General features: G+C 34.3%; 1 protein-coding gene across 1 annotated transcript; it reads right to left on the bottom strand.

The window, feature by feature from the left end:
- Window positions 1–5,161: 5,161 nt before the first annotated feature.
- LOC115215111 lies at window positions 5,162–6,307 on the bottom strand. The gene is made up of 2 exons (XM_029784282.1): window positions 6,173–6,307; window positions 5,162–5,434 (listed from the first exon to the last, which is right to left on the bottom strand). The coding sequence occupies exons 1-2, from the start codon at window positions 6,305–6,307 to the stop codon at window positions 5,162–5,164; spliced, it is 408 nt and encodes a 135-aa protein (XP_029640142.1).
- Window positions 6,308–26,171: the final 19,864 nt, after the last annotated feature.

Here is a 26,171-nt window from a genome sequence, read left to right as displayed (position 1 = left end):
GTAATGCAATGCACTGCAACTGCATATGTGCATCCGAGTGTCCGCTACAGGGCGCATGTAGGGCGAAAAACGTAATATATTCATGTGAGGTGAGTACCCAGTTTAACACACTCACCTACATAGGTTGCTCAACCTCCTGGAAATCCAGATACTACAACCACCGGTCCTCGCTGAAACACAAACATAAAGCTAACAGCACCTCCCTTTCTAAAAAAAATTGGGAATTAAATGACAAATGCATACGCATCAAACTCAGGTGGTCCACCATCGGATCAGCTGCACCTTATTTAAATAATAGAGCAGGATGCCAACTATGTTGTGTAGAACTCCTGAACATCTTGAAATTCAAAGACAAACACAATCTTATTAACAAAAGGTCAGAGTTCAAACCATCCTGTATACACAAACTTATTAATACTTTCAAATACTACAAAGCTTAGGCTATTATACCAACTCCCCCATGCAATTTCCTCCCACCCGGTGCAACCTGTCGGCTCCAGCGCATCCCGCTTTCCTATATGTGCGTGTATATGTGTATATATATATATATGTATATATGTATATGCATATATGTGTATGTATATGTATATATATGTATATATGTGTGTGCGTGTGTGTATGTGCATATATATTTCCCTGCATTTTCCTCCTATATATACACATTTTGTCTCCCTATATGTTTTTTTTTTCCCTACTATTTCTTTCTTCTCTACACCTATATTCTTCCTATCTAGTCTCTTTATTTCCCTATATCTATACCTTTTCACATTTCTAACTCGGATGTTGAACGCACACCGCCAAACTCCACTTCCCACCCTTCCAATTTTCAATTCCCCCGCCCGCCCCCACGTGGACACCTTTAGCACACACCTTTAACTTTACACTTTCAACTACCTTTTATCTTTTCCTTCATCTCATGTTAAGCTTTACCAGATTATATTTTATTTTACTTTATCCTATTCTATTTTGCTTTACCTTTATTCTTATTTTTATTTTCATTCCTTATTTTAATTCTGATAGTTCTTATAATTTTTATATTTTATTTCTAACTTTTATATTGTATTTCTTATTTTATATTTTATATTGTATTTCTTACTTGTATTTCTAATTTTTATTCTTACCCTCATTCTTACCCCTAACTTATCGCTTTATATCTCTATATATGTCTATTTTTTTGCTTATCCCTTATTTACTTATCTATGGATCCGCTTTATGATTATACGTGCGTCCGTGTACGTATGTATACGTATACATATGTGTACATATGTACGAGTAAACATCTACGTCTGGATGTGCATACTCCGTTACTCATCTCTAATAATTTTCTTTAATAATTTTAAAAAATTTCTTACGTATTTCTTTACATTTTTTTACATGTTTCCGCAGATTTCTTATATGCATATGTTTACACATATTTGTATACATCTTTTAATATCTTATAGCTATACCTATACGCGCGTATGTCTCTGTGTGTGTATGTAAGTGTATATGTGCACGCACATATGGACACACAGCCGTGTGTGCGTGCACGTGTAGACGTGAGTGCGTGATCCTTTACATGCGTTCTTATATACATCCTTTAATATCTTATATCTAAACCTGGATGTGTGGCATCTGGGTATGTGTATGTAAGGATGGACGTACGTAATGTATATGGGTGTGTGTATATGCGTATGTATGTATAGTATACATGTGCATATATGTATGCATGTGTGTATGTGTATGTGTATATGTGTATGTGCGTGTGTGTGTGTATATGTATTTGTATATATATATGTACACGTATAATGTCCGCGTATATATGCGCATACTCTGTTGTATGTATGTATATATGCGCATGTGTGTGGGTGTATATGTGTTTATGTACATGTTTACACGCGAGTACGTATGTATGTTTATATGCTTGGATCTGTGTATGCGCGCGTATATGTGCGCGTGTATATGGGTGTAGGTATCCATGCTGGTATGTATGTACAAGATGACCACTTAATTCAAGGAACTAGATTAACTACTCAACAGCTCTGATTTACAATACACTAGGTCCCCAGACGCTCCTGTTGATTTATTGACACCCAAAGCTTCTACAACTAAATTTTGTCATTCTCCTGACCACCCTGTTTGGTCCGTAACCTCTATACATCCCTTATCTTTATACTTTTTTATATTTTTTTACATTTTTATCATTTTTATTCCTATTTTTATTTTTTTACTTTTATTTCTATTTCTATTTTTACTTTATAACCTTATGCCTTTACATTCATTTATATTTTTTATATTCTTTATATCCCCTTTATATCTCCTTATATCTCTTTATATCTTTATACTCTACATTTTTATATTTTTCTATACTTACACTTTTTATATATTTTTTATCCTTCGTCCTGAATTCTCGCCCCTCCATCCTTACCCCTATTTACTCTTATTACCAGGTTCCTTCACGTCTATATATGTATTTATTTATTAATTTATTTACATTACTTCAACATCCAAATTTCCTCATTCTACATTGAGAGAAGAAAGAGATGGACGCTTCAATTCTATGCTGTTGCCGCATTATGTCGTACGCGAATGAGGGGATTTGCATCCCCAACCAAGAATTTTTGATGTAACACATGTCCTTGTGGAAGCTGTTGTGCGCGGCTGAAGAAGGCCACAGACATACATTATGCATTGTTATAAATCTGTCTAATAAAGGCCTGAAACATATGTACCGCTGAATCCTTGGCATCATGTTTTTATTTTGATCAATTTACATATATATATATATATATATATATATATGTGTGTGTGTGTGTGTGTGTGTGTGTGTGTCTGTGTGTTTGTGTGTGTGTGTGTATTTGTATATATACACATATATATATATGTGTGTGTGTGTTTGTGTGTGTGTGTCTATACGTGGGCGTGCGTATGTATACGTACGATTGTTTTTATTTTCGAATATATAAATTATTCTATTACGTATTAAGAACAAATTGCTTTTGAGCTCTGCGCATAGGAATGGAGACATTTCATGTGAAATTTTGAAGAGTTGTATAAACAAAAAGGATATATATATATATATTCTCTTTTTACATACACACAGACCAAAGATATCAAACTTTAATACAAAGAGGCTACATTTAGATAAGCAGAACCCAAAAGCAATGTTCTTCAAATGTATACGATAATTTATATCTTTGAAAACAAAAGCAATCGCACTTACAACACACACACACACACACACACACACACACACACACACACCACACACACACACACACACACACGTAACCACATATATACGTATATGCATGTATGCATATACATATATACATACTCACACACACAATATTTATAGACACAAGTTTACATATTTAAACAATGTTAACGGAATAAGACGAATATTTATCAACACGTACTTATTAAAGTGAAGCACTTATAGATTCTTTCACCCTAAACGCAATTATTTTTCTGTGAGATAATCCTTTTTTTTCTGTTCTACTCTAGGCACAAGGCCTGAAAGTTTTGGGGAGGGGGCCCTGTCGATTAGACCAATCCCAGTATGCAACTGGTAGTTAATTTATTGACCCCAAAAGGATGAAAGTCAAAGTCGACCTCGGCGGAATTTGAACTCAGAACGTAAAGACAGACGAAACACCGCTAAGCATATCGCCAGCTCACCGCTTTTCTGTGAAAGATATTGTACAAAATAACAAAACTATAAACTTCATCAATATTACAACTACATAGAAACATACATAAATGTTTGTTTAGACACAAAGATGTAATTTGTTTGGTGGGGGAGGGGAAAAGCTTAATCGATTACATCGACCCTAGTACTTGATAGGTGCTTTATTTTGATCAGCTCCAGAAGGCTGAAAGGCGAAGTTGGCCTCGGCACGATTTGAAAGCAGAACGTCAAAGGCTGGAAAAAATGCTCAAAAAGGATTTTCTCCGACGCCATAATTCTTCTGCCAATCTATGCCTTAATAACATTAATAATAGCCACCCCCGTCGATTTCGACATATGAGTGTTTGAAGGCGAGGATTTTGTTAAAAAAGTTTTAAAATAGAACAAGCTTCAACTATTTGCAATGGATACGCGAATGCACTAATAATTTCTGTCCAGGGATGGATTTTGCTATAAAGTCACAATGGGGACATTGAATGATTTTTCATTTTGTCTGGGATTGGATAACTGTGTCTGTTGATTGCAGGATATAATTCTTTTTTCTTCAAATCAAATTATCTTGATGAATCCATGACACACTTTACGCCATGCAGATCGATCAAGGCAATAACTTTCCCAAGATGTCAAATTAAGCTGTAGAGATTTTAGTGATTGCCTCAATTTATCCTTATACCTAAGGACAGGTCTTCCTTTACCGCGGTATCCCTCTACTTGTTGGTTATACAAAAGAAATACGATCATCTTTCATTCGAAGAATATGTGCTACTCATCTGTACAGAACTATCAGCAGCATGTTTCTGATGCTGGAGGTATCATTTTTCTAAGATTTTGGCATTGGATATCTTGCCATTTTATGTGGCATATGTTTCACAGACAACACACGTGGAAGGTTTTAAGTTTCTTCATATGTCTGTAGTAAGGAGTCCATACTTCTGCCCCATACATAAATGCTCAAAATACAAAATTCATACACACTCATTTTAGTTTTCACACTGACATCGCATTCATCCCACAAAGAATAGGCAAGCCTTCCAAAAGCGCTTGTAGCTTTAGCTATTCTAACATTGATTTCGTCGTCAAGGGTACCCTTAAATTTTACTGTACTTCTAAGACCTGACCCATTTGAGTGGCTTCTTGTATATCAATGCGTTCGAGTCGTGAGTATGTCCTGCCCCAGGCTTTGGTTGGAATAACCAACTTCAACCTTCTTGATGTTGGTAGTCAATCCAAATGCACGAGCAGCTGCCGCAACAAACCTACCGACCGTTTCCTGAATTCCCTCAACTGCGTGAGAAATCATCAGAAAACAGAAAGTGACGCAGGATCTCTTCCTTGGTCTTTTCCTTTGATCTTCTGAAACTTTGCCCTTTCAGGTTTAACAGACCTTCTTCTTCTGTGCGAAACTGGAATTTTACACCTTTTATGGTAATCCCTGAAAGTATGTTGGAGCATCATCGAGAAGAATACGGAAAACAGTACAGGGGCCAAACCTCATCCCCGTTTGGTTCCAGTGGCAGCAGAAGATGCCTCTGAACTACTAGATATCACTGTTGCCATCATTCCTTTGTACAGGGATACTATTAACCTTACCATTTTATCAGTAAGTCTAGCTTTTGACGAAATTTTCCAGAGCACTTCACGATTCACTGTATCAAAAGCCTTGGTCAAGACGACAAAGACCATGTACAAGTCAGTATTTTGTTCACGTGCTTTCTCTTGAATTTGCCGAAGAGCAAAAATCATGTCAACTGTGCCTCTTCCAGCCTGAAATTCAAACTGGGATTCAGACATATGCTGTTTACTACATGCTTATTGATGCGGTTAAGAAACACCCACTCAAGAATTTTCCCGCTATGCACAACAAAGTTATTTCCCCGTGATTATCACATACACTCTTCGTCCCCTTGTTTTTGTACAAGAGCATTATAGATGCATCTTTGAACTGTGGCGGTAAGAGATCCGGTTTCCCAGATTAAACAGATCGATTTGCGCAGCTTTCTTACATGGTGTGTACCACCATGCTTGTACACTTCCATGCAAATACCGTCTTGTCCAGGAGCTTTACCATTGCAAAGTTTTTTAATAGCCGTACTTATCTCTTTCAAGGAAGGATCTTCTTCAAGTTCCTCAGTCAGAGGCCTGTGAAGGATGTCATCGATAACTGGATTCTCGATTTAATTCCGATTTAAAGTGCTCAACCCATATTTTCAAAATTTCATCTTTGCTACTTAAGAATTTTGACATGCCGTTAGAAAGAATGTTCCATATCACCTTTTTTTGGACACAGCTTTGAGATTGCCATACTGTGAGAGTTAGTAACCTGTTTTAATTCCAGGGCTTTTTTTGGCCATCAAATATTTTTTATCTCTCGCAATATTTTCTGAGTAGTTTTCTTAGAGGAAATGCAAAGAGATCTGAGTGATGGTGAGAGTTTGTTAAAGATTGTGTCCTTTGTGCATAGTTTCTTGGAAAGGTTTGATTTGAAAATCATTCGAATCGAACCCAATCCTGATGCTGGCATTTGACGAATTCTAGAACTTCTTCAGCAGATGACTTGACGCTGTCACCAATATTATGCCACAAAACATCAGGATCATTGATTTCCTCGATGTTTCCAAGCTTTGAATTTAGATGCATTTAAAAATTCTTTGTCGTTTCCGGATTTTTTAAAGAAGACAATTATTCTCGGAGGTATACTGGATCTCAGTGGCCTCCTTGTATATGGTTTAACAAATACCTTGCTGCGAAACATTCTGCGACCCGAGTAACATTCGAGAGTTTTGTAAGATCCGGTTAATCTGAAATCACTGCAGTCTTTGCTCTTATGACATAGTTAAACATGTATCAGTTACCAGATCGGGGATCTTCCGGGTCATTTTATATTTATCTTCCTGCTAAAACATTGTGTTTATGATTCTTAAGCCAGACTGCTGACTAAAAGACTGTAAACCATTTTGCAGCCATCTTTCCCCTTCCAAGTTCTTCTATTATTTTTGACCAACTGGATGGTTGTTACCATTTATGGCATTAAAATCTCCCATCAATGTGACTTCATGAGATAGAATTTTACTGACAACAATCTGTAATACGGAGTAGATGTGTTCTTGTTTGGATGTTGACAAAGAAGGCACATATGCACTGATACTGTGCAATGACGAGAAATTACTTGCGGGGATATGGAAGGTCATGAGACGCTCATCAACAGATTGAAGGATGGAGGGGGATAGAGGGCAAAAAACCACAAAATTTAAGCAATTTCAAAGGCAATGAAAAATAAAAACTGTTACCTTGTTTTTACGGTTATACCTATAGGTTTCGGATTTTTTTAGTAAATAAAATAATTTATTTTACTAGGCAAATCCTCATCGGTAATCGAACCATCCAAGACTAACTTATAATTATGAGACCAATAGGCCACTGGTAGTGAAATTTGTAAAACTTTACAACCCTATATATATATATATCTATACACACACACACACACACCACACACACACACACACACGCACACATATATATGTGTATGTATATATATATATATATGTATAGAGAGAGAGAGAGAGAGAGTGAGGGGTTTAGTACACTGGTGATCTAAACGAATAGGTACGCTAAGTAAGTGCTATAATTGGTCATCTGTTAGGTTCTAAGTTCACAGCTGAGACTGGAGTAAACGAACCGTATTAGGTTTCCGAGTGAGCAGCTATATATATCAGAGGAAAAAGGACAACAAAAACCAAAGCAGGACAGATATCTCAAGTCATTTAGAATATTTAATTAGAGTAAGGTAATTTTGAAGTCTTACAGCTGTTTCGGGATATCTCAAGTGATAGGCGAGCATGTCTGTATACTGGGTATTCCGTCATCAGAGACAAGGTGAGTATGTATGAAAGTTCTAGACAGGAAATTCACAGTTTATTCAGAATATAGAAGAATAAAGAGTAAAGCAGTAGATAGAAGAATACAGAGGACTAGCATCACGCATGAAACTCAGAGTACCAACGAATTTGAATCAAACTGTTTTGATCCATACATGTAACTCCCAATCAATTAGCTGAGTGCCCTTCTTTCGTTTGTCCACTCACTCGTATATATATATATATATATACATACGCACACACCGACCCACATACACTCATGCACACACACACACGCACATATGCACACACACATACATAAGACAAAACACTGATTTTATTCGAATGTTGGAGAAAAGCTAACGGTAAATCGTTGTTTTGTGGAAATCTTTAAGAAATTGCAAACAACATCAACAAAGCCAAGAATATTTAAGACTCTCCATGAAAACACAATATGCTGGATAAATCACTTGTAATATATACTTAATGAGGATTAAATTAAGTAAGGAGAATACTTTAACCACTTAACATTATATTTAAAATATTCTATAATTAACGAAATCATCATAGCATTAATAAAGATTTAACAACAGATTATGTAATTTTAATTGAAGCATGGAATCCTCTCAACGAAGAATTCTTAACCGTATTGTACAGAGATAAATTTCTATTTTGTTTTCAAATAAATAAATTTTCATACCATGTTATATTTGTTAATTAACGGTTGAGCAGGCAATTCATTGGAAAAACAGTTTCTATTAGCATACACCCACATAACCACAGAAACAAATCTATAGCTGAAAATTTTAATTTACTGCCTCCAGAATTTTAATTTTAAGTTTAAGGCATTCATATTAATTACATACTTGATAATGATTTCTCTCCTCTGTATGTGTGTATGTAAGTATGTATGTCTGTCTGCATAATATATATATATATATATATATATATATATATATATATTATATATATATATATATATATATAATATATATATATATATATAATATATATATATATCTATATATATGTATGTATACATTGGGAGAGAGAGAGAGAGAAAGAAAGAGTGAAAGAGGTAATAATGGAGAGAAGCACAGGCTTGATATAAATATATTTACATGGAGCATAAAAGATGCAGGATAAAACTGCAAAATAAGAAAATATATAATTTCATAACTCGACACCTGTTTCAGGAAGCCCAGAGTTTTGTAATAATCATATTAATCATAAACTGTAGACGAAACGTGCAAAAAGTCAGGAATTTTAACCGGTAACAAGTCACAGGAAGAAATAGCAATAAGTTCGGTTCCCATCAAGAGAAGATTGGCAAATGCTGTTTCCGTAGTAACGTTAGCAAAAATAAACGGTTAAAGAGAAAAAGAAAGCAGAACGAGAGCAGAGGTGTGGCAAAGAGGAGGAAGGACAACATCTAAGAAGAAAAGAAGAAAGATTGAACCGAAGAACCCGAGAGAAGAAAAGAGAAGTGGAAGATATAAAGGTAAAACCAGCCTAGTGAAAGGTTTCGTCACTGGAGGTAAAGATAATGTTAAGCAGACGATAAGTCAGTCAAGGATGTTAACTGAGCGAACAAAAAAGTCGGAAGAGATAAGCATTGAGGTAAAGGCGATAAGGTGGGTTGGGTGGATCAATGAAGTCAGGCCATTGTGGCTCTGAAGAGGATGGCGATGGCTTATTATTCGCTACTTTTTTAGTCAATCGAACATGAATAGATCGATTAAGATCGAACAATGAAGCTAAATCCCACATATGCGTAACCAAAATATTTGCAAGCCTCAGGAAATGTATAAAATCAATTATTTATGTGTATTTTAACATTATTTATGTGTAGCATCCGTGCAACATCTATATTCCTTTCTGTGCCTGTCAAATCTTATGTCCTTGCCGTAAGGCTTTACTTCTACACACGCCAGCTTAACCTAATTCGTCTTTAGTCGAAAGACACCCGTTGTTAATGTCCTGTTATTTGTAATTGTGTACCATATCTCCGTTTTTTTTTCATCCTTGTTTTCGTATACATTCGCTGCTTTCTTCCAAGGAATCTAGTGCTCTTAGCTTAGTTTTTCCTTGGGGATGGCCAGATTGGAGCAATCTCGAGTATAACCAGCCGAAATTGCAAAGATAATCTGGAACTCGACTGAGGAAAGAAAACTCCGAATGACCAGTCCTTGTTTTCTTTGTATTGTCTATCTGGATGTTTTGTTGTCCGTTTTTTGTATCACCTGTCTGGATATTTTGCGTTCTTGTCCCATTTTTATATTTTTTATATATAAAAATATAGCGGCGTACGTACACTTTGGTCTCTCTCTCTCTTTCTCTTTCTTTTTCTGTATATATATATATATATCCCACCCTAAAGACAAGACGTACTTTTGCCCGTCTCTTTTCAAAGCTCATTTTTTCAGCGTTCACCACTTCACCTCGTCTTGGCTTAACAGTCCTCACCGTTTGTCCTTACTGTTTTGTTCTAACTATTCTGTTTTTGTTACCACTTTAATCCTCCGCAAAAAACCCCAGATTTTATTTAATTTGCTTTGCGGGAAGGACTGCTTTAACGAAGTCGCGTCTTGTCCCTACCTTCAAAACGCGGAGTAGATAAAACAGGGGATAACTGATGAAGGCAATGTTCTTAAATGTTGCCTGTCTCGTTTCTCTATTTGTTTCTTTCGTTGTTCGAAAAAAGTTCGTTTTCTATGTTTTTGCTTTTTATGTTCCCGTTTCTCATTTTGTTCACGTATTTTTGAAGTCCTGTACCCATATATGCAATTATATATACATATATATTTATATATATTTGTAGGTATGTACATATATGTATTTATATATGCATTTATTTATATATTATTTATATTATTATATTATCGAACACATCCATTTCCAAGTAAGTTTTATATATATATATATATATATATATACATATAAACATGCCAGGGAGATCTCAGCATATCTAGCGAGATATATTTCTACATCAAGCACTGATTGGTGCAACGCAACAAGATGCACAATTCCCTGCAGGACAGATGCAAGATGTGTTGAATCGATCGTCATGCTGAATAAAGATTCATACTAAATCCATCTTCCGTTTTCTTATTCAATTATAAACTTAATAAACACCGCGGATTTCCTGACGTCGATCCAGTTGAAATTATATCATTACTGTGGATGAACTGTGGATGACCTCAGACAGTCCAAACAGTGAATGTGCTTCAATCGACATACTTATAGACATATACCCAAAGTCTAAATAAAAAAATAAAAATAAATGCGCCCTTTTAAAGCCTAGCCAGGCTCATGGGCCCGCTTTCCCGGTTTCTATGGCGTATGTGTTCCCCAGCTGGATGGGACGCCAGTCCAACGCAGCGTTACTCATTTTTTCCAGCTGAGTGGACTGGAGAATGTAAAAAACGGAGAGGTCAATAGCCAGCTGGAGGAGGTTTCCTCCTGGGGCTACAAGCCACAGTAGCATCCACCCTTAAGGGTTAGCTACATTTAAGTGGTAAATATACCTCACGATGTCGTGCAGCTACTGTGTATACCTCGCTCAGGGATTTATTATTGTTATATATATATATATATATATATATTATATATATATATATATATATATATATATATATATATATATTATATATATTATATATATATATATACATACACATACACATACAGTAATCCTCGACTATTGCAGGTGTTACGTTCCAAACCTCCCGAGACAGGTGAAAATCCACGAAGTAGAAACAGTACTGTACTGTATATATTTTTATGATTTGTATGTATTTATTTGATTATAAATGCAAAACAACCCCACACACTCGCCTCCCGAGTTTCTTTTCCATACAGTATAAGCGATTCTTTGTTTACTCATCTACGGTACACTACTTATTTCCTTTTAATATATTTTAATTAATATGTTACACGGTGTGCAGCACTGTACTGCATTATTATTAATTTATTTATTAATTTTTAAGCGCGGAAATTCTCATTTTACCACAGAAATAATTAAAATGTAAAAAAAATATAAATATCTATTGGCTGTAGAACCCCGCGATATACTGAGAAGTCCGCCATATAAATTTACATATATTAGCCAGAAAAATCCGCGATGTACTGAGTACGCGATAAGTGAACTGCGATATGGTGAGGGATTACGGTATATATATATATAAAGGCGGCGAGCTGGCAGAAACGTTAGCACGCCGGGCGAAATGCTTTGCGATATTTCGTTTGCCGCTACGTTCTGAGTTCAAATTCCGCCGAGGTCGACTTTGCCTTTCATCCTTTCGGGGTCGATTAAATAAGTACCAGTTACGCACTGGGGTCGATATAATCGACTTAATCCGTTTGTCTGTCCTTGTTTGTACCTTCTGTGTTTAGCCCTTTGTGGGTAGTAAAGAAGTAGGTATATATATATATATATTCAACTTATGCCCCCCGTATATAGGACTTTCCAACCAAATTCCCCTTTATAAGTTTAGTCATTTAGTTAGCGCCCAAAGGTCTCTTCTTTTTATTTATTTATCTATTTTCCATTCTGATGAAGCTCCATGATTCAAATCGGTTTTATTACCAACCATGGTATATATTTTTAGCATTAATAATAGTGATACCGAAGAACATTGGCAACAGAAACAGCTATAAGATGGTAAGCTGTCTTTTTGTAAGTAATTAACAAATAATAATTGATGCTAATCAATTGTTGTTAATCAATATTATCTCCATTTTCTGTTTTCTTTCAATTTTGATTCCTGATAAACTCCTGTTTATCGTTGTCTTTACCTAAAATTTATGAGCATAACTTATTTGCCCATGGTTAAACATAGGTAATTATACCGGTAGCATAATGGATACTTTTATCCCTCAGACGGTTATTTCAAATTCTAACTCGGCTAACCTATATATATATATATATATATATATATAATATATATATATATGCACACATACATATATGAGTATATATATATATATAAATATATATACACATACATATATGTATATACATATATATATATATATATATATATATATATTATATACACACACACACATATATATATATATATATATATATATATATATATATATAATATATATATATATATATATATATATATATATAATATATACACATACATGGTGTAGATGCGGATGTCTTTAAAGTAGGACTGGATCTCTTCCTGTCAGTGTCCCGGATGAACCAACTTCACGGCAGGAGGTGCAGATGAGGGCAGCTGCATCGGACTCTCTCATGCATCAGATGGCGTTTGCTAAAAGCATCCGTGAGGTAAAATCGTGTAGCAAACCAAATAGCGGTGCCCCAGCATGGCCACAGCTCATTAGCTGAAACTGGAAAAATCAAAATCAAAATCAAAATCATATATGTATATTAGTTTCAATGTATGCCCTGTGAAGAATTGAAGCCGCACTTGAACATTCCTAATAAACAATAGGAAAATGAAGAGGATTCTGAAATGGGACATTGTTGCAGTATATGTGATAATATTTCAGGGTTCAAAAGTCATTTCTATCCGGAAGTATTCGCTTATTTGCCTATAATAGTGGTACATATTTAGTCAGTCATCAGTGGAAGAAGAATCTACATCAGTGTTTGTACTGTAAGGTAAAGAGGTAGTAACAGGTACGGAGTTCGTTAAACCGTGTCATTGTTACAAGGGTGTGGACATTCAAGGCAATGGACTGATGGATTTGTAGAGTAGGGAACGATATTGTGATATTTAGTCTTATTAACCCCTTCGTTACCAACCCGGCTGAAACCGGCTCTGGCTTGTTTTCAGATGTTCCACCAAATCTTATACGCAATTTATTTTCCTAACACCAGCTTAATGACAACGAAGTTATTTAACTAAATTCTTTGTTATATTTAAAATAATTGAAAGAAAAACAGAGCATTTCAACAGAAATATGGTAACAAAAGGGTTAATTGCTGGTAGGGACACCGTATTTCATTTAGAAATCATAAGCCAAAGGCTTTTAAGTCAATACTGTGTCTTACTTGTGTTAGCAGTGCGATATAATCTGCAAACATAACTTAAAAGTTAGTTACGTCCGTTAACGCTATGAGTTCAAACCCCGTCGCGATTGATTTTGCTTTTCATCCGGGGTCAATAAAGTGTCATTCAAGTATTGTGGTCAATAAAGACTATTGTTCTCTCACCTGTATTTTGAACCTGTCAGAAATAATCAACAGCAGAAGACGCTAGAATTGGTAGAGTGTTGAATTTTGGTACATTCTTTTGGATTTTGTGTGAGCTCCACAAAACAAAATTCATTTATCAATACGCTTCTGGTGTCAACACCTCCTCTGGCATGAATTCAAACACTTGAGGACTTGTGGTAATTAAAACCCGCGCGAAAGGGAATTCAAAGACCTAATCTTCAGCGACTCCACACTGCTGAAAATGATGGTATTTAAGTTCAGTAAAAAGTTACAAAATCTAAGGAATCACCTATACTCCTCTGGTGTCCTATAAATTACCTGTACTCTTCTGATGTTAATCACTTGTACTCATTCCACAAAAAATTGCAGACTTGTGTCAAATTTAGAAATCATTTTGATCTCTGGGTCCACTCATCTAAGATCAATAAACTAGATACCAGTAATGAATTAGGGTTTATTCCTTAGGATTTTGTAACTCTGTACTAAAGTTAGATATGCTTATCCCATTCAACACTGATGTGTCAGTGAAGATTCAGTCTTTCAAGTCCCTTCGGCCAGATTCTTTACCAACAGGTTTTATTCCCCTCAAGACTTTAGTTTAACCACAGTTATTGTTGTTGTTGTTTTATAGTGTCAGGTCAACTTTGAACAAGCAGACTATGATCAAAGCCTTCCAGATATGACCACCCTGTCTTATTTCCAAGCAATATATCCAGGACAGTATTATGTAATGTGTCCATTCGTTTTTAAGTTGGTCAGATGTAGCTTGAGGAAAACTTGGCTGCTATGTCTGACAGGTCCTGCGGTTACCTAGAAGCGCCCTCGCTGGTTCGTTTAATTGTCATAAGATCTCTTAGAATAAAACTATTGCAAACGGTATAAAACACCCGGACAAAAAAATCAGTTCTGTATAATTGATAATTCTATGTAAAATATATTATTATACATAATGTCATATATACAATATATATATATATATATATATATAATGTATGCCCTTATATAAATATAAAGTTAATCCAAAGAAGAAAACAAAAAAGACAACAACGCAAAGAGGTGGAACAATTAAAGTATTATTAGGCGCTAAGGAAATATATATATATCGGGAAGGTTTACGAAAATAAACAAAAGACGAAGGCAGGTGGAGTACAAACAAGCAAATGTATTAGTATGGCGCTCAGGAATAGAAATAGAACAAGTCTTTTACGTTTCGAGCCTACGCTCTGCGACAGAAAGATACACAGAAAAGAAACAAGGAGAGAAAAAAATGCGTGTAGGAGCTAACGGTTCATCATGGCGTTCTATATGTATATATAAAGGGCAAGCAACAAGTTGCTTAGCCACATACCGAAAAATTAGAAATAACAGTCAAAGACCGCTTATTTCTATTTTCTCTACCCTTATATTATTAATATATAAATATATATCACATATATATATTTTATATATAAATGCATATAATATTTAATTACACACACATAATTATATGAATAATATATGGTGTATATATGATATGAAATCATATATATATATAATATGTATAATTCTATATAATCACCAGATTTCAGGAAAGACTATGTTGAGAAGTAAAACTACGGAAGGCAAAAAGATGGGATTGTTGTTATATGCACTAAACGGGAATATTTCTACTCTATCAGGTTATTGCTTTCTGCCATATTAACTGTAATCATAATATATAGTTTTCATGGTGAATTATCTCTAGAGTGCTTCTGTAAAAAGCATGAAACAAGGACTCTGCTAAAAGAATCAACAGGAATGAAAAAAGAAAAAAATAAAGCAATGCGGATAACATTTGAAGAAACGAGACATGTTGCTGGTTCGTCATCTTGCCCTGAGCAATAGAAATACATTATTAATGTAGGAAAATGAAGCGTGTGAGGAGATGGAATATATTTTCTTGTATAGATTCATAAATACGATTTGTCCAGTGGCTTGGCAGTAAGAATTAACCGTTTTTATAAATAATGAACAAACTAACAACCTGTTCTATTAGATATAACTAAATTCATTTGCTTCTAATGTTAGCCGTGCACAAATATGGCTCCCGTTCTGCAATATCGATTATTTTCTTTGTATGATTTTGGCACTAATTCATATAACTCTCCTCCAAGATATGTATAAACTTTCTCCTGAATATAAAGAATGTTTTTATTTCCCTTCTTTCGTTACATTGTGTTTCCTTCCCAAGAATGAAATTTTATAACAAGAATATTTTACATTAAAATAATTTTCTTTTGACATTGATACATATGTGTTGGAGTCGTTTGGAAGAATAAAAATTAATACAAACACACACACACACATGAATGCATACATATACACAAATATATATACACAGGTACATACGTATATATATATATATATATATATATAATATATATATATATATATATTATATATATATAATATATATATATATATATACATATACACACCTAAATGTCTCGAACGATGAGAAAGAGTGCTCAACACCGCATTGGTGGATAAAATTTCTTTATTTGTGTATTAAGGCTGTCATTGGTTTCATGTTAAGAAAATATCTTAACATCTTAAAAATTTTTTCAAGCCGATCCCATGGAGGAATGGTGTTCGTCTCCATCTTCGAAAACATGAAAGTTCACGGGAATTCCCAATGAAGTCTCGTGAAGAAAACAAGAAATCAAGGTGCACTACTCTTTGTTGATATCTTTTGAGTGATTATCTCCCTTGGTTTTGACTTTTGGGAAATATCTGTGCTGGATGATGAATTTGTTTACATCATATTAAATTCTATTCTGGTTTTGTGCAATGTTCGTATGTTTGTGTGTTGGGGAAGTTCATCAATGAGGCTTATATCTTCTATGTATGGAGTTCGTGTGTTATATATATTCAATGTTCACGTTTAGGGAAGGAAACTATGCTGGTGCAGTTAGCGGCACAGATAGTGGTTCCTCTTTGAAGTGTCGGAGTATAAGATATTGCTTGTGTATGCAATGTGTGTTTAGGATGTTATCTTTTGACTGAACGATGTTCAGCTTTTCAGTAACACACAGCTCACATTTGGTTCCCTGTACCCTGTATTTTCTAGCTTTAGTAATTATGCTTGCTCTTCCTTCTTTCAATGCCCATATCATATTGGATAGGGATGTCGCATAACTTTTATTTTTGTCCTTGAATGATGTCAGATGTTGTGTGTATTTTTCCTTGAATGAGTTACCCGTCATTCCGATATGCCTTTGCTACTCTGTTGGGATCAATGATTTGGCCTTGTATATAGGATCTTTTTCCAGACAGATGTTATTTAGAGGACAACAGTTCGGGGATTTATAGTTACAGTGTCTTTCAAAGGTATTCCTTGTGGATTTATTTTTATTGTGGTTTAGTATTATCGGTCCTATATTGGGGCGGCAACTATAGCTAACTTTATCTGTGTTTCTATTGAAGATCTTATGATATTTGTGTCAATGTATATATGTATATGTGTATGTGTGTGTGCGTGTGCGTGCGCATTTTCCCATCCATTTCACACCCTTATTCATCCTATTGGTTATCCTTCTCTCTTTTCCTCATCCTCTTGCTACCATCACCAATTAGTATCCTGTCCACTAGATTATTCCTAATTACTTGCTACCATCATCCACATCTCGCTTTGCTTTGCGAAAGTAAACGCTGAATGAAGGTTCTGCCAGTTTTGACACGCCCATTCCGCGACAATAGACTTTCAAAACAACAAGACATTCACAAACTGTTTTCGGTATTTTAATCTGATTCGATTCTTCCCTCTTGGCATTTTCATTATTTATTTCTATATTTTAATAAGTTTTTGATAGAAATTCTTTTAAACGGTGTCTTCTCCCTACGAACTGTATTTTATCAGTTTCGGTGATTTAAAAAATATTTTATCTGTTACTTTTATCAGTCATTAGATTGCAGACATGTAGGGGCATCGCCTTGAATCGACCTCAGTATTTATTTTGTTTCAAGCCTGGTACATATTCTACCTGTCCTGATATGAAAACAATTCAGTTTAAAGGTGGACAGGATGGGAAGATGACTGACTGCTGACCGAAACGGGGATTGTTTTGAGTTCGTCAGTGATCTCTACGGTGACCTTGGTAATAATACTAAACTCTCAGTGACTTTACAGCGTCATAAACTGGTATCATTCTAAGGGGAAACATTATATCTTTGAGCGTTGAATGTACAACATATCCTATGTCAGTGATTTTCAGCCTTTCTTTACTCATAACTCCGCCGCGCATGGAAACTAATTATTTTTGTGGCCTCGAGACATTAATAAAAAGTGCTTCAGTTTTGAAATAAATGCTTAATAGTAGACATAGATCACTTTTGAAAAAATTAAAAGCCTTTAATAAAATTATGATTTGTAAAATTTATAAAAAAACAACAAATTTTAAAATATTTATTGAGATGTTCTAGGACTGTTTCTGAACTTGAAGTATCACAAAGTTCAGTGAGACCACAACAAATTTTGTTTTTCTCGGAGCACCCATTCTTTGCCGAACTTTGTATTGTCCAGTGGCTTGGTAAAGTTTCCAAGCTTGAACACAAGCAGCATCCTAATTGCTTGCTAATGTTCACAAAGGACACATTTTGCTGATGAAGCAACACGATCTTTGATCTAGCAACTGGGCAGATACTACGATGCTTTCCCATAGCGAATTAATGTGTAACAATGTTCGATTAGTAAACAAAACAGTGAAGTACGACCAGCCATATGACCACCCATTTGGTTTATTATTTTGCATAATGTTGGTACGGTCTTAAACTTATTTTGCCGACAGTTTCTAATCATTTGAATTAATCGCGCATTAAAATTATTCAAATTCTAGAAAGGTATATAATTCCTATATCATTCGAAAGAGAAAAAATTCTACATAAACTGTAAAAAGTGAAATAATTTTATATAGTTTTGTTAAAATATATTAATGAAGGAATAGAACTGTCATCATCGGTCTTAAACTTGTTTTGGCCAATGTATATATATATATATATATTATATATATATATATATTATATATATCTATATATATATATATATATATATATTAGTATATATATATATATATATAATATACACACACATATATATATATATACATATTTACATATGTACATATGTATATATGTATATATATATACATATATACATATGTACATATGTATATATGTATATATATATATACATATATACATATGTATATATATATATATATATATATATATATATATATATATATATATATATACATATATACATATGTACATATGTATATATTATATATATTATATACATATATACATATGTACATATGTAATATATATATATATATATATATATTACATATAACATATGTACATATGTATATATATATATATATATATATATATATATTATTATATACATATATACATATGTACATATGTATATATATATATATATATATATATATATATATACATATATACATATGTACATATGTATATTATATATATATATATATATATATATATATATATATATATATATATACACACATTATACATATATATATGCATGTGTGTGTGTGTGTGTGGTGTAGTTCAAAACCAAACGAAAAGGCCAAGTAACGTCATATGTAAATAATTCTGTACCAGTCCACTTGTTTTCCATCATGTTTTACTTAAAAAACCTTCTAACTTTCAAATTGTAATTCTGATAATCTGATATAATGGAGTTAAAGATATCAACGATAAAAGTGTGACAACAAAGTAAGTTCCTTAACTATTATCAACATACACACACACACACACACACTACACACACACACACACACACACACACACACACACACACACACACACACACACCACACACACACACATTTATACATAATATATATCATGTGTGTGTGGTTGTGTGTGTAGTGGCACCAAACGAAAAGGCCAAGTAACGTCATATGTAAATAATTCTGTACCAGTCCACTTGTTTTCCATCATGTTTTACTTAAAAAACCTTCTAACTTTCAAATTGTAATTCTGATAATCTGATATAATGGAGTTAAAGATATCAACGATAAAAGTGTGACAACAAAGTAAGTTCCTTAACTATTATCAACATACACACACACACACACACTCACACACACACACACACACACACACACACACACATTTATATACATACATATATACATATAGAAAGGCTTGTACGTCTTGCGGAGGAGGAATATTCACACCCATAACTAGAAACACGAATATATAAGTAAAAAAGATATTAGTTAAGAGCACCATTCTCTCCATGAATATCTATGACAGAATTGATATGCTGCAATGTTGAATTGAATGGAATTATCCTCAACTGCCATTATTGGATCATGAAGAACCTCTTTCCATCACAAGTAACATTAAACTAAAATTTCAACTCTGACATTTGGTAAAGACAATATTTTAAGCAAGGAAGTTTTTAACAAGAGAACAATTTTATAGTTTTCTAACATTTTATTTCTTTCTCTCTACCACACAATATTTCTCTTTTATTTTTATTTTCTAAGCTGATAGCTGCATCTGTCTCTAATCTCTCTGTAGAAGTTTTAGGATCTTTTACCCCACCCCTGTTTCCTCTGGCTACATTTGTCGTTTTTACCTTCCATTTGTCCTTCTCACCCATTACCTTTCCCATTTTCTCTATCTGACTAAACAGGATTCCTTACATTTTATTATTAAAGCAGGGGAATTAAAACTACAGATTCTATTTGACCGATATACATCAGGAAAAAAGCCCCCCTCCAACAAACCCTTCTTTCATCAGTATTACTTTTCTAGAATGTGAGAACCTGTGTAGAGCAAGATGTAAGTTCAAGGTAAATCGAAATCACCGTCCGGTTTCACTTCGCGCTTGAATTCATTTTGTTTTAACATTGATGAAGGCCACGAGAAAGACTTAAACTTGATAACTCATTCCCCACATCTTTAAGTTCATGTTATTTGTAATTAGTAAGAAACGGTGATATTTCGTTCCCGAATGGAAGATATCTCTAATAATGAACTTATTGTATACACTGTTCAGGTGTGCTACCAAGCTCAGGTGTGCTACCAAGCTCAGGTACAACAAAATGTCAGGTGCACAAAAGCTTTGTTTTTCTTATCAAATGGTTGTAGGTTTCCATATCACTGAGAATTGATATTGTAAATAATGCGATGCCAAACTCGTCTGTCTTCGAGCATTCATGAAAGGATTTGAAATCAGAATCGAATTCTAACGTAACACTCGTTATTTACACCAAAGATTCTCAGCCCATTTTGGCCAAACGCCCCCTTTTGACCCTTGGAGACACAAATGCATCCTACCCCCACCCACGCCTACAAAATATTAATATTTTTCAATATATTACTTATTTTGATGTCAGCAGATAATGATTAAAAATTAAAGGATGTCGTTTTACATTTGCGCTTGTATGCAGTCGGGGGTGCAAATGTACTAATTGAAATGTATAAAAAAGAAAGAATAAATGGTCTTATGAAAGAAAGTTTGGTAATTGCGTTTATTTCCACCACGTGACGCTTATGAGACCAACGTTTTGTCTGTCGAAAGAATGCTTTTTGGTACAAGTAAATGCCGATGAAAGGCGGCGAGCTGGCAGAAACGTTAGCACGCCGGGCGAAATGCTTAGCGGTCTGCAGTTACGTTCTGAGTTCAAATTCCGCCGAGGTCAACTTTGCCTTTCATCCTTTCGGGGTCGATTAAATAAGTACCAGTTACGCACTGGGGTCGATATAATCGACTTAACAAAAAAGAGATAAAGCAGTGAGCTGGCAGAATCGTTAGCACGCCGGGCAAAATGCATAGCCGTATTTCATCTGCCGTTACGTACTGAATTCAAATTCCGCCGAGGTCGACTTTGCCTTTCATCCTTTTGGGGTCTATAAATTAAGTACCAGTTACGCAGTGGGGTCGATGTAATCGACTTAATCCCTTTGTCTGTCCTTGTTTGTCCCATCTGTGTGTAGCCCCTTGTGGGCAATAAAGAAATAAGTAAATGCCGATGAAATCATTTCAAACCTTTATGATTTCCCTTATCAAAACAGCTAGAACTTGCGCAACAATCTGACATATAAGTTATTGTCCCCCGGGAAGAGGATTTTTTATGTTCAAGAAGGAGAGTATATTTGTTAGAAATTGTTGAAATACATATGTACTTCATATGAGTAGCAAATTGTGGAGGATGGTATTCACTGTACTTGGATCTGGTTAGTTTGAGTCACAAAATCCTCTTCCTTTTAAAATGAAGTAAAAAATCTGAAAATTTGTCATATTAGACATTCATTTCTTATTCCTTTGAACCAAAGAATTTATTGAGAAAAAATTTGACGAAAAAGTTACAGAAGTTTAAAAATCGAAAAACTCGATTTTTAGCCAATGATAAATTTTTGTTGTAGCGAACGGTATCAACATTAAAGTTGTACCCCGTTTAAGGTTGTTCCCTGTGTGACCTGTTCATCGTAGGTTTTTAAATAAAGATAAATACCTTTAAAGTCATGTTTTTATTTTTTATTTAAGTTCTTTGTTATATCAATGTATTTGTCTGCATATGTTTGGGTCAATTTTTACAAGTACACCAGCATTAGCAGCTATTTGCGATAACGGCAGGTCCTTTATCGCAAATAGCAGTTACATGGTAGCAGGGCGTGTTAGAAATATCAGCCAGATCTTTCCTTTTTTGGGTTCCGGTAAACTTGGAGGTCACCCACCATCCTCCTCCTTTCTTTTTCGAAAAAATGTGGCTTGCAGAGGGTTTGGCGGTCAGATACGTTGAATGCACGCGAAAAATCCGAGTTTTTTCTTTTTTTCTTCCTGTCCTTACTGACAAACGTTCATTACATCCATTTCGAGTGCACCGCCAGTTTTTAAACGTTTATAACTTTTTCGTCAAATTTTCCCTCCAGAAGTTAATGGTTTCACAGAAATCAGCGTTGTAAACTGCATCAATATAAACAAATTTTAGATTTTTTAATTTTCTTTTAAGAAAATGCAGATTTTGTGAATGAAGCAAACTAGAGCCGGGCCAAGCTATAGATTTTGTATTCATACATCCATATATATATATATATATATATATATATATATATATATATATATATATATATATATATATATATATATATATATATATATATATATATATACGTTTAAATATTAGTTGTGCAAGATTTTTTATGTGAAGTCGCGTGTTGAAACAGATATTGTTATATTTCGGAATGGTCATTTTGCCAGTTTAGCCAATACAAAATGGCTGACGGTTAGTAAGGAGAGACACAAATAAGAAAGAAGAAAATAAAGGACCACTGATGCGGTCACAGGAGTGTTACGAAAGAACTCTGGCCGAAATAAGATTAAGATTAATGTAAAAAATAAATAACACTGAAGCAAAATAACACCAAATATATAGTGCGTGTGTTTTTATTATTGGCTAAACTGGCAAAATAACCATTCTGAAATATAACAATATATATATATATTATATATATATATATATATATTTTTTTTTTTTTTTTTCGCCCTTTTCAAGCCTAGCCAGGCTCATGGGCCCGGTTTCCCGGTTTCTGTGGCGTATATGTGTCTCCCCCACCCCAGCTGGATGGGATGCCAGTCCATCGCAGCGTTACTCAAGAAACAGGAAGAGAGAGTGAGAGAAAGTTGTGGCGAAAGAGTACAACAGGGGTCGCCACCACCTCCTGCCGGAGCGTCGTGGAGCTTTTAGGTGTTTTCGCTCAATAAACACACACAACGCCCGGTCTTGGAATCGAAACCGCGATCCTCCGACTGCGAGTCCGCTGCCCTAACCACTGGGTCATATATTATATATAATATATATATATATATATATATATATATATAATATATATATAATATATATATAATATAAAATAAATATAAGAGAGTGGTCACTATATGGCTCACTCTAGCACCAGTTAATCCAAAAGGTTTCAACCACAAAAATACATGTTTCCCATGAAAGTCAGTACGATTGTTAGCTCACACGGACAGGGCAAATAAAAAATAACAAAAATACAGATTATTTTGGGACAATTGTTTCGCTATTAATGAATTAAATGTAATTTTACTTACAAAAAAATCCACTTGTAGCTCGTCAGCCAAAACTATCTGGATGAAATCCACTCAATCACACGCCAGATTTTACCATAACGATAAATACGCGTGTGGTTCAATTGATTACATCCGACGTTATAATTCAAATGCCCCAACTAACAGCGCGCCAAACTTTCACGGAAAACAAATACAGCATTTAGAAATAAATGCAGCATAATTATAATTAATTAATAAGGTGAGAGAATAGATACTAATTTAATAGTATATCTATTCAACACCAAGTGGCCTAGTGCTCCGAGAAACCTGGATTATTATAATATTTTATAATATATTACAATATTTTTACAAAATAAATATAAGAGAGTGGTCACTATATGGCTCACTCTAGCACCAGTTAATCCAAAAGGTTTCAACCACAAAAATACATGTTTCCCATGAAAGTCAGTACGATTGTTAGCTCACACGGACAGGGCAAATAAAAAATAACAAAAATACAGATTATTTTGGGACAATTGTTTCGCTATTAATGAATTAAATGTAATTTTACTTACAAAAAAATCCACTTGTAGCTCGTCAGCCAAAACTATCTGGATGAAATCCACTCAATCACACGCCAGATTTTACCATAACGATAAATACGCGTGTGGTTCAATTGATTACATCCGACGTTATAATTCAAATGCCCCAACTAACAGCGCGCCAAACTTTCACGGAAAACAATACAGCATTTAGAAATAAATGCAGCATAATTATAATTAATTAATAAGGGTGAGAGAATTAGATACTAATTTAATAGTATATCTATTCAACACCAAGTGGCCTAGTGCTCCGAGAAACCTGGATTATTATAATATTTTATAATATATTACAATATTTTTACAAAATAAATATAAGAGAGTGGTCACTATATGGCTCACTCTAGCACCAGTTAATCCAAAAGGTTTCAACCACAAAAATACATGTTTCCCATGAAAGTCAGTACGATTGTTAGCTCACACGGACAGGGCAAATAAAAAATAACAAAAATACAGATTATTTTGGGACAATGTTTCGCTATTAATGAATTAAATGTAATTTTATTTACAAAAAAATCCACTTGTAGCTCGTCAGCCAAAACTATCTGGATGAAATCCACTCAATCACACGCCAGATTTTACCATAACGATAAATACGCGTGTGGTTCAATTGATTACATCCGACGTTATAATTCAATGCCCCAACTAACAGCGCGCCAAACTTTCACGGAAAACAAATACAGCATTTAGAAATATATATATATATTGGCCTGCTCGCTTAGCCAGCGGGGTGGCGTCATTTGAAGGCTAAAACAATGCTAAGCGCATTGTGACCAGCGATGTGTAGCAACATCTGATTGCCTGGTGGATCACGGTGATATATATATATATATATATATATATATATATATATATATATATATATATATATATATTATATATATATGTATATATATGTGTGTGTGTGTGAGTGTGTGTGCATCTGTTTGCTAGTTTCTGTTTTTCCTTTAGTTTTTTGTTTACTTATACTCATTAACAAATGAGCTAATGATGTACTCTGTGTGGTTGTTCAATTTGCTAGAAGTAACAGCCAAATCTACTTCATACTATGCTCTTGTTTGTATTAAGGAAAGGGGGAAAATGTTTACTCTTCTCCATCATTACGATTAAAATTAATACTTTTGATTTTGTTTGGCTCTATGAGTTTAATTCTTTTTAGATGCTCCCGTCCCAAGGAAAAAGAAATTGAAAAATCCAGACCAAAATAGAGAAATTCTAACTTAACAAAACATACAGAAAGAGAATGTTTTCCAAAGCCGAAAGATGTGTTTTTAGCTGAGATGTAATTTTATAATTAAAACAAGTTCAAAATTTAAATTTCAGAACGTAAGACTTACCACGTTATTTGGTGTATAGCCGCTAAGTTACGGGGACGTAAACACACCAGCATCGGTTGTCAAGCGATGTTGGGGGACAAACACAGACACACAAACATATACACATACATACATATATACATATATACACATATATGTATATACACGACGGGCTTCTTTCAGTTTCCTTCTACCAAATCCACTCACAAGGCTTTAGTCGGCCCGAGGCTATAGTAGAAGACACTTTCCCAAGGTGCCTCGCAGTGGGACTGAACCTAGAACCATGTGGTTGGGAAGCAAACGTCTTACCACTCAGCCACTCCAACGCCCACAAATAAAAACAAGCAATATTTTACGCCATTTTTTGGTTCCTGGGATTAATTGAAAGCAGAATGAAGAAAGTAAACATCTTAATTATAATTAAACTACATAAATCATTCTCTCAT

Source organism: Octopus sinensis, linkage group LG8, assembly GCF_006345805.1.
Source record: "Octopus sinensis linkage group LG8, ASM634580v1, whole genome shotgun sequence".
Taxonomy (NCBI): domain Eukaryota; kingdom Metazoa; phylum Mollusca; class Cephalopoda; order Octopoda; family Octopodidae; genus Octopus; species Octopus sinensis.
Note: the sequence above shows the minus strand (reverse complement) of the source record. Positions and strands in the feature narration are given on the sequence as shown.

Excerpts from the sequence above, each read along its gene's own strand:
- LOC115215111 (XM_029784282.1), bottom strand. The coding sequence starts at position 6,307 with ATGCATCTAAATTCAAAGCTTGGAAACATCGAGGAAATCAATGATCCT. Across the intron at positions 5,435-6,172 it reads AATGCCAGCATCAGGATTGG|GCTGGAAGAGGCACAGTTGA; the intron begins GTTCGATTCGAA and ends TTTGAATTTCAG.